Source organism: Colobus angolensis, unplaced genomic scaffold, assembly GCF_000951035.1.
Source record: "Colobus angolensis palliatus isolate OR3802 unplaced genomic scaffold, Cang.pa_1.0 Scaffold31, whole genome shotgun sequence".
NCBI classification, from domain to species: domain Eukaryota; kingdom Metazoa; phylum Chordata; class Mammalia; order Primates; family Cercopithecidae; genus Colobus; species Colobus angolensis.
In genome coordinates this window covers 11,138,633-11,149,317 of record NW_012116377.1, presented here as the reverse complement: position 1 = coordinate 11,149,317, position 10,685 = coordinate 11,138,633, and the positions used below count along the sequence as shown (strand labels likewise).

Below are 10,685 nucleotides of genomic sequence, written 5' to 3'. Positions count from 1 at the left end.
TAAAATGTTCTTCTTTGAAAAGCAATGCATGTTCATTTTTTTAGACATAAAGTATAAATAAGCCAAAAGCACGTAATTTTAAAACTAAGCATTCCACCACCCAGACATGACCACTGTTGTACACCCCAGAATAACCACTATCTGTGTATGGCTTTCGTAGGTTTGTTATTTGTTTACAAAAATGAGATCATTCATGTCCCTTTCCCCTTGACCTTCAGGAATGTCATAGTCTAAACTTATGACTCTGCAAATCTGATCTGAGGTTATTTTTAGGCACCCACATATTAATATCCTAATCTATTTATGTTTACCCTGGTCTTTTTCTTGTACATCTACATATTGCTTTTATTTAAGTGCCTCACATTAGCTACTTCAAATTCATTACTGGAGAAGACAGATACAAATTATTCAATGAACTACAAATAGCAATCTTTTATTTTTCTTTTTCTTTTTAATATTGTCATTATTGCTCTCTGTCTCTGCGTGAGGCACCATGCTGAAGATTTTGCATAATTATCTTATGTCATCATCTTCACAGTCACCCTGTGAGGCAAGTGTCATCCTCCTTTTATTTTTATTTATTTATTTATTTATTTTTGAGGTGGAGTCTCATGCTGTCACCCAGGCTGGAGTGCAGTGGCAGTCTCAGCTCACTGCAATCTCCATCTCCCAGATTCAAGTGATTCTCCTGCCTCAGCCTCCCATGTAGCTGGGATTACAGGCACCCACCACCACTCCTGGCTAATTTTTGTATTTTTAATGGAGACAGGGTTTTGCCATGTTGGCCAGGCTGGTTTCGAACTCCTGACCTCAAGTGATCCACCTGCCTCGACCTCCCGAAGTCCCGGGATTACAGGTGTGAGCCACCACACCCGGCCATGTCATCCCCATTTTAACAGAGAGGGCTCTGTACAGAGCATGCCATGAAGCCAGAGAGTAGTAACAGTTCCATGATTCAAACCCAGCTTTGCCCAGTCTTTAAGTCATTGACTAGAAAGCTTCCCATTTTCTTCCACTTCTTCTTTCTTCCAGGTATAATTTCCGTGGGTTTCGCTGGTTACAGGCTATGATATTTGCCATAGAGGAGATAAACAGCAGCCCAGCCCTTCTTCCCAACTTGACGCTGGGATACAGGATATTTGACACTTGCAACACCGTTTCTAAGGCCTTGGAAGCCACCCTGAGTTTTGTTGCTCAAAACAAAATTGATTCTTTGAACCTTGATGAGTTCTGCAACTGCTCAGAGCACATTCCCTCTACGATTGCTGTGGTGGGAGCAACTGGCTCAGGCGTCTCCACGGCAGTGGCAAATCTGCTGGGGCTCTTCTACATTCCCCAGGTACTCACGCCTTCTTAGATGGGGCACTGGGAGCAGGATCAGAATAAGCAAGCTTGGGGGTGTCATGCCCAATATCCATACAATTTGCTATTTTCTTATCTCTGGCACAAAAGACCCATGATTTAGTTGATATGCTGTATCATGACCATTTGGGATTTCTGAAACTCCAGTGTCCACAGTGTCAATGATTCCTTCACTACTCTTCCAAAATTCTTTTAAATGTATCTTCCATAAAACTGTGTCTTTTTTAAAAAAGAGGCATTCAATTATTTATTTCCCACTCTATTCCTTTAGTAAATGCTTTTATTCCTTCTGCTTTTACTAAAAGGAATCAGAGCATATGAGGTAAATCCCACCTCTCAAATTCAAAATATCTGTCCCTAATTCCCATTTCCTGAAAAGTCTCTGCTTCTCTACTGTCTGGTTGAAACTTTAGCTCAGAGGGAAGCAGAGCATATTTTCTCACAATACAGGAACTTAATCATTGTGTTGCATATTCCAGAAATGGAGAAAATTCTATTTCATTCAACAAATATTTATTCAGTATATATGTATAAGCAGTCTCCACTTTGCAGGAACTCAGCCTAGGTGGAGAGATGGTTGCATTTTCATATACTAACAGTTTATTGAAGCAAGTGCTTTAATAAACACTCAATGGTACATTTTTTCACCAAAAAAAGATAACAAATGTGAAATGCCATTTTATAACATGGCATTTTCCTTCTTAACACTATAGAGCAAAGCATTTTTCAGTTTAATATTTATGAATCTATGACATCATTCTATAATAGTGAAATAATGGAAACAACCTAAATGTCTGTAGGTGGGAGAATTAGCTCAATTATGATGCATCCTTACATTAAGTTTGAAATTAAATTATAAACTACACCTTAAATTTATTTTTTTGAATGCTTAATATTTAAAATTTGTAAGAGTACCTTTGATAAATTTACATTTCTGTGTTGGGAGGGCTCCATTTTTTTTTGTTATTTTTTGGTTTTTTTTTTTTTTTTGGTGATTGCCATTATCTCTTTATATACATGAGACAAGAGACAGTTTTGTCATCATTTATGGAATCCTTACTTCAGGGAATTAAAGGTATTTCCCATGGGGAAGCCCTAGCTTTGTAACTTTTGTGCCAAAGTGATCTGACAAAGCCTGTATCAGTAAACGTGCTGCATATATTCAAATTTAGATACACAGTTAAAATAAGTTATTGTTACCCCATAGCCAACAGGCTAAGATGTCAAGTAAAGAAAGAACATGAAAGGTGGCAGGGGGTGGGGGGGTGTTAATTCTTTGTGGTTTGGATGAAAGATAAGGTTAAGTTGAGTTTGAATTATGAAAGTGCTTTGATTATCAATCAAACCAACATAAGTCTATCTACAGTAGGGGTTCTCTGCCATGTCTGCCATGGCTACCTATTGGAATCACTTAGGGAGCTTTAAAGATACTGGTGCCTAAGTCCCACTCTCCAAAGAACAAGCTTTAATTGAGCTGAGATGCAGCCTGGGTGTCAGGAGGTTTTAACACTCCAGAAGTGATTCTAATGTGCAGCCGGGCTGGGAGCCACTGCCCTGCCGGGTGGGGTCATGAACCCAGGGGTATTTTGTATGCCAGCCACGCCACCAAGTGGATGGAACAGGCAGACCAGCTAGACAAATTGCGCTTGGAACAGTTTTCTGAATCATTCATGAAATTCTCCCCTCTTACAATAAAAAAAATTTTGTGTGTTTCTGAGGGTTTTTTTGGGGGGTTGGGACACAAAATGGTATTTACCCCACTTTAGAGTTGCTTTTAAAAACTTGGGAAACATTAGAAATATATTCCTTAAGAGAACATATCCATGAGGAATATTATTGTTTTTAATTTTTTTATTCCATTAAAGCCCTTTTGACCTATTTTTCAAAAAATCAAGAAGCAAGCAATAATGGATGGATTTTTTTAAACGGTAGGTTCTGTGTTTGCAAAACTCTGATTCAGAGGCCTATCGTTTGGGTCTGCTAACAGAATTCTCTGAAAACAGTAACATCTAAACAAATTATTTAATTTAACCACCTGCCTCATGAAGTTCTGTTGTATTTTGAGAATACCTTATTCTGATAAAGGAAAAAATAATCAATTTTATACTATACCTTCTAAAATAAAAGCACTTGTCAGAAAACAATCATACTTGCTTTTTAGTCAAGTTGGCCTAATTTTTTCACAGACCAATGCCTTTTATGTTTCTAATGTAGAAACTATCCATTGATAAGAAGAAACGCTTTGGAAAATTTTATTTAAAAATATTGGACATGGAAAATTAATTGTTTTAATTAGTGAGAGATATTAAAAAGGCATTCTCCCAAATACTTTTGACTTGTTTTCTTAAGAAGTTCAAAATCTCTCTGGAAAAACTAGAGAACACAAGGTATTAAGCTACTTCATTTCCTAGAAGAAATTCTATTTGTGTTAAAATGTTTCGTTCTTCAGAAAAAATGTTCCCATAACTTGGAACTTCCTAAGTGGTGAGCCTTGATGACACAGAGTGCTGCAAATGAGCTGAAGCCGGCCTCATCAAAGATGTGGATCCCCTCAAGCTTTGGGGTGGCCAGGTGGGGCCTGAGTGGTCAGAGCACTCCCACCAAGGTTGATCAGCTTCTTCCATTTGCTCCATGTGTTGCCATAATGTGAAAAGAAGTGGGAAAGCTCTGCACTAACTAATGCTTTACATGGTATTTGGCTACTTCTTCAAGCAACGATCTCTTAACATCAAGGGCAAGACTTTCTTCCCCTGGTAGTCCACACCCTTGCTCAGATGCAGAAGTGGCTATGTCTTAGAGAGTGCAAACATGTCAAGACAGCTTCTCCAGGGTTCCTGTTTAGCCTCTAAGATTTTTGAGACCCACATCAAAAGCCTGTCAAGCAGGCTCAGCCGTCACCTATAAATGAATAAAGGAAAGGGCTCTGGAAGGTGCTTCCCAATGGAAGATTCTTCACAATGCTACCTTCAAAAGTGGGTCTGGTCATAAAATCAATCTAACAATAGTGGGATGGAGAGGAAGGGAGGTTTTTCTGATGATATTTAATTACACACGTCATTGTTATTGTGATGCAGGGGGATTGAGCCTAATGGTCTAACTGAGCCTAAAAGAAACAGTTCTCAGAAATGACTGCAATTAAGGTTACTTTTTTCTAAAGTACTGGGGTGCGGGGAGTAGAGGGAGGAGGAGGAATAACCAGAGGATGGGAAGAGAGAAATTAGGCAGAATAAGAAAAGGGAATTCCCGGGGACTCCTCTGAAGAGCCTTAAGTTTATAATCCATGGGGAACCTGATTCCTTCCAGAGGCAGATTATGGACAAAGTGTTTATTTCAGTAAAGGGAAGTTAAACTGTTCAGATCAGAAGCTGAGCACAACAGGCCAAAGTTGTGTACATGGATATACTATAACCAATGAGGCAGCACAGAGGAGGTTAGAGGAAACATGAAATGGTGCATAAAGACTCTTCTTGAAAGGCTAAGCACATCCCATTATTGTTGGGTTGATTTTATGGCCAGACCCAGTTTTGAAGATAGCATTGTGAAGAACCATCCATTGGGAATTGGGATGCTCCCTCATAGACTGAAAGGTGCTTAAGTGCTCACGCTGGAGTGGAACAGATGCTGCTTTTCCTTACGCTTTCTTTCATCCTGTACACAGTGAACGGCATAGTTGATAAATGAGACCAAGGCATGCTCAGAAAGCCACCTCCACAACAGCCTGGAGGCTCACTCAGCACCTCCTCACTCACTCACTCACTCACTCATTCACCATGTTCTTGGTTCTCTCCAGGTCAGTTACGCCTCCTCCAGCAGACTCCTCAGCAACAAGAATCAATTCAAGTCCTTCCTCCGAACCATCCCCAATGATGAGCACCAGGCCACTGCCATGGCAGACATCATTGAGTATTTCCGCTGGAACTGGGTGGGCACAATTGCAGCTGATGATGACTACGGGCGGCCAGGGATTGAGAAGTTCCGAGAGGAAGCTGAGGAAAGGGACATCTGCATTGACTTCAGTGAACTCATCTCCCAGTACTCTGATGAGGAAGAGATCCAGCATGTGGTGGAGGTGATTCAAAATTCCACGGCCAAAGTCATCGTGGTTTTCTCCAGTGGCCCAGACCTTGAGCCCCTCATCAAGGAGATTGTCCGGCGCAATATCACAGGCAAGATCTGGCTGGCCAGTGAGGCCTGGGCCAGCTCCTCCCTGATCGCCATGCCCGAGTACTTCCACGTGGTTGGAGGCACCATTGGATTTGCTCTGAAGGCTGGGCAGATCCCAGGCTTTCGGGAATTCCTGAAGAAGGTCCATCCCAGGAAGTCTGTCCACAATGGTTTTGCCAAGGAGTTTTGGGAAGAAACATTTAACTGCCACCTCCAAGAAGGTGTTAAAGGACCTTTACCTGTGGACACCTTTCTGAGAGGTCACGAAGAAAGTGGAGGCAGGTTTAGCAACAGTTCGACAGCCTTCCGACCCCTCTGTACAGGGGATGAGAACATCAGCAGTGTTGAGACCCCTTACATAGATTACACGCATTTACGGATATCCTACAATGTGTACTTAGCAGTCTACTCCATTGCCCATGCCTTGCAAGATATATATACCTGCTTACCTGGGAGAGGGCTCTTCACCAACGGCTCCTGTGCAGACATCAAGAAAGTTGAGGCGTGGCAGGTGCGTCCTTCACTTATATAGCAATTTGCTGTATAATAAAGCAGAGGTGAGCTTCTACTCCAGGCAAGAAAAATAGTGGTTACTTGAAAAGGGCAATATTTAAATGAGGCCACTAAATGGAGTGTTGGATTCAAAGTACCTTTTTTAAATCTTGAGCAACTGATTTGAGCAAAATTGATAGTAATTTGATTATCTATTTAAAGCCTTGAGTCAACTGTTCTTTAGTCCAGTGGTTCAGAATAACTAAAGTATGGTCCCCAAAAGTTTTCAAATATCCCAGAACAGATTTAGTAATGAGTGGGGTATTTTTCTAATGTCTAAATTATCAATATTGTTCCCTTGTGAGTAAAGTATCTTTTGAGTACCTATTACATTCCATATACTAAGTGGCATAAAGCTAGTATTATTGTGTTCAGTCACCACTTTTGCCATTACATTACTGACAGCCTATACCAAGCCACCCAGCAGGTCAGCTAAGTGTGACTTAGGACAAAAGCAAATCGAAGGCACAGAAAACAAAAACTCTTTGTAAAAAGATTTGATATTGAATGTTTCAAAAAGAAGTACTGAAGTCGTTATCGTAGGAAAAATCAGAACTTCAGAGGAGTTCCCGCACTTGTTTAGCCTTGTTTTGTATTTTTGAATTACACACAGGACAGACATCATAATCTTTTTCATTTCAAGAGCTTATATCCTAAATAGCTGTTTGGGTCTTGCATATGTGCCTTATTTTTTCAATCAGACCATGTTTTACACTCCTTTTGTATTTTCCTTAGTTCCAAACTGACTTATCAGAGAGACTGCATGACAGTGGAGAGGGCGGGGACTCCTGAATTTGAATGGAATGTCCCAGCCTCCAGTGCCCCCATTTCCTAGCTGTGTGATCTTAGGCAAACCACGGCTGTAAGTCACAGTGTCTCCATTTGTAACACAGACTTAATGTCTAGCTTACTTTCCACTCAAGGTTCTTTTGACTTAGGTTCGTGACATTAAATGACATGATATATGTAAAAGCAATTTGTAAACTTTCAAACTCTAAACGGATGTATGATTATTATAGTAGAATTTCAGTACACCTCTAATTAATCCATCATTTAGCTAAAAATGATACCTAGAACAGCTTTGTATACAGAACCCAACCACCACAAACCCTTTGGGAAGGATACCAAGAAGCAAAAAGCATACAACTTGTATCAGTCACTATAGAGATTTTCATGAAAGACAAGGAGTGACTGTCTAAGTTGGTCGAATGAGTCAGAATCTACAAGTTCTCAGCCCTTCTTTTATGGGAACCTCTCACCCAACCATCACTGTTGGCTAAAATTTCTAACTTCTGTGGGGTACTCAGAGCTTCCTTCTTCACACGGAACCCCTACCCTGTCAAGATAGAGGTGCTGTAATGAAGGTCAGAAACTCTACAGTCTTCAGGAGTGATGATGCTAAGGTGTAGGGTTTTAAGTAGGAGGAGTAAGGGGACAATCTTTTAGGTGGTTGATACTATTGTCTTTTCTTTCTTACCTTTCATGTCCAGTGCAAGGAGGACCCCAACTCGAAAAAACTGCAAGACAAGGGTAGGGTTGAAGGAAACACAGGTTTCAAGGGGGAAACTTGGCAGTTCTACTCTTCAATGGCTCCTCTTCCAAATAAGGAAATAAAATTCAGATGGTCAAGACCAGAGCTTGGACCTGTGAGAGAAAAAAAAAAAGCCATGACAGGCAATAGTCACAACTGGGACTTTTAGCTGTGTAATAGAAAGCCCTAACCAAATTGGCATAAACAAAAAAAGAGGAAATGTAGTGGGTCATGTTACTAAAAATCTCAGAAGTGTTCCAGGTACAGCTAGGTATTTTCATCTCATCTTTCTGTTCTTCATTCCCCAGGGTTAGCAATTTTCAGCTTCTGTAGCAGCTTGAAGCTAGGATCTCCTTACTTCCCAAGATATCCTGTAAAAGTTCCAGAAACCACGTTTATTGACCATTCCTAGGTAATGGATCCATCCCTAATGCTAGCAGTCCTCCAGACTACATAGACTTAGAGTAAGCGGGGAGTGAATCCCCAGTGGGAAGTCAGGATGCCATTATCAAAAGGAGGAATAAATAGAAGCAAAGCAGCCAACACTCAAAATGTCCACTACACAGACACTTCACCCAACCATGGCCCAGGTAAAGATATGTTCTCCTGACTCTTACATGGTCTGGCAAAATCCCCCCAGGAGAGAGCACAGATAGGAAAATGGGATCAGAACTCTAGGGAGGAATAACATGGGATATTGGCCAAAATGTTCTGAGTGCTTGGTGTGGATCTCCTTTGAGCCTCAGGAACCCAGGTTGTTGGGCGGGCATTCCAGAATTTGAGATCTTGGCCAGGGGATGAACTAGCAATTATTAATTCTCATTAAGACCTATATCTTCATCAGTTCATCAGGAAATCAACTAGCAATTATTCATTCTCAATATTAAGGCCTATATGGAAATTTATCACCTATAATCGAATCCAGGTCTCCAGCTAGAACTCCATGTCTGCCTTCTCTCAGTTCTTCCCCTGTAAGCCAACCTGCATGACACCTCCTCACAAATCACTCATTAGTTTTTGGCACAGCATCTTTGCATAGGCCATAGCCCACACCAGAAGGGCCATCAATTTTTATCACTGCTGTCATTTTCCACCATGAACATTTAAATTGTTTTCCAAATCTACTTTCCCCTGGAAGTCTTTTCAAATCATATTCCCACAACACACTTTCTGATCATTCTTGCTTCCTCATTTTTGATGTTTATATACCCAACTTAAGCTTCCACATCTCTTCAGTTGACTGAAGTAGACACTTATTAGTTAAAATTCTGGTTATAAGGGTCAATCACAATTTTTTTCCTTTCTCTCTCCTCAAAAAAATATATATCAATCAACTCATATGCCTCCAAAGTAGCACTAGCAGGTGATTTATGAGCATACAACCCACAATTGCCTTCTGACCTCTTCTTGGAGACCCTCAAGCCCTCCTCACATCCCTTCTCAGCTTTCTCTTCACTACTCCTTTGCTGTACTCTAAGCTTCACAAGATCAGGAACCATGCCTGTATTGTTCATCTGTATGTGTAGAATGTCTGATGCTGGAATATTCATAGAATGAATGAAGGAGTGAATAGCAGTCTAGTTTATTTGACCTGTCAGCACTACCTAGAGGCCTTTGCAGGGAACTGTTTGAGCCAACAACCCGTTCTTGAATCAATCACTGTGGCCAAGGTATTCTAGGCTCTGTTTGGACAAGCCTTGGTCACATCCCCACCATCGAGTTTGAATGGAACATCATGTAAGTACGAAATCACCTTCTTTCTTCTCTCAAGATGATCATGCACAAGGTGCATGCACCTCACACCAATACTCACTAGTCAAAAAACAGGCATGCAGCCGTGGTGAGGATGGAAGTCAGATGGAGCTGACCTTTCTAGGAATTGCTGGTACTGCTGGAAGTTGGGGAATGGGGGATAAATTGTGGGGACAGCCAGAGAAGATGGAAGGGAGATAAAAAAAAACATGGCTGGGATTAGAGAAGGGAATTGGGCCTGAATCTTCCCCCATGCTCTTACCACAGGAATTGGGCAAGAAGCATCAAGTTCATTATCTGTGTGACCTGGCCCTCATTATCTGTGTAAGAGCTGGAAGTCCTAGACCGGGAGGGGGTTTCTAATCTCTAGCGTTCAGCTTAATTCAATTGACGCAACTGAGGATGTGTGCCAAGAGGTGATTCCCATTTATGCTTATAATGAGCAACCATTTGATTTTAAAATCTTTTAGGGGAAATACCCTAAAATACCACAAGGTGGGAATATTATGGCATAAAAGAATATGTTAGCTTCTAAGTGCATGTGTGTCCTGTATTTGCCCCTCTGTGAGATCTATGTGTCTTTCTTGGTGGTGTTTTCTTTGTGAGCCTGTAAGTCTCTTTGTGTCTGTATGCTATGTTCTATGTTCAGATCTTTTTATTTGTTGGTTGTTTGCTTTTTTGAGGCAGAGTCTTGCTCTGTCGCCCAGGCTGGAGTGAAGTGGCACAATCTCGGCTCACTGCAACCTCCATCTCCCAGGTTCAAGCAGTTCTCCTATGTTCAGATCTTTCTACTAGCTTTTTTTATTTCTCTTCCCCTTCATTTATTCTTTTCCCTCATATTACTCCCCAAATAAAATAAATAATTTGGAAACATATTATATTGGATAATAATCTCAAGTAAAATTTTATATTTCATTTTAAAAGGAACTGTTTGTTCCTTTTTAAAACATTTTTAAAAGCAAAAAAGGCCAGGCACTGTGGCTCACACCTATAGTCTCAACACTTTGGGAGGCCAAGGTGGTTGGATCACAAGATCAGGAGTTCAAGACCAGCCTGGGTAACATGGTGAAACCCTATCTCTACTAAAACTACAAAAAATTAACTGGTTGTGGTGGCATGCACCTGTAGTCCCAGCTGCTTGGGAGGCTGAAGCAGGAGAATCACTTGAACCCAGGAGGCGGAGGTTGCAGTGAGCCAAGATCACACCACTGCACTCTAGCCTGAGCAACAGAGCAAGACTCTGTCTCAAAATAAATAAATAAACAAATAAATAAATAAGAAAAAGAGTATTCTCTCTCAGGCAGATATCTAAATTATCTTTTAA

General features: G+C 40.8%; 1 protein-coding gene across 2 annotated transcripts in view; it reads left to right on the top strand.

The window, feature by feature from the left end:
- CASR (calcium-sensing receptor) overlaps window positions 1-10,685 on the top strand; it is a 97,001-nt gene that overhangs the window by 66,924 nt on the left and 19,392 nt on the right. For both annotated transcript variants that reach the window (XM_011950819.1, XM_011950818.1), the window contains exons 3-4: window positions 1,033-1,339; window positions 5,153-6,037. In XM_011950819.1, the coding sequence (XP_011806209.1) occupies window positions 1,033-1,339; window positions 5,153-6,037 (1,192 nt within the window). The remainder of the gene's footprint in view (window positions 1-1,032; window positions 1,340-5,152; window positions 6,038-10,685) is intronic.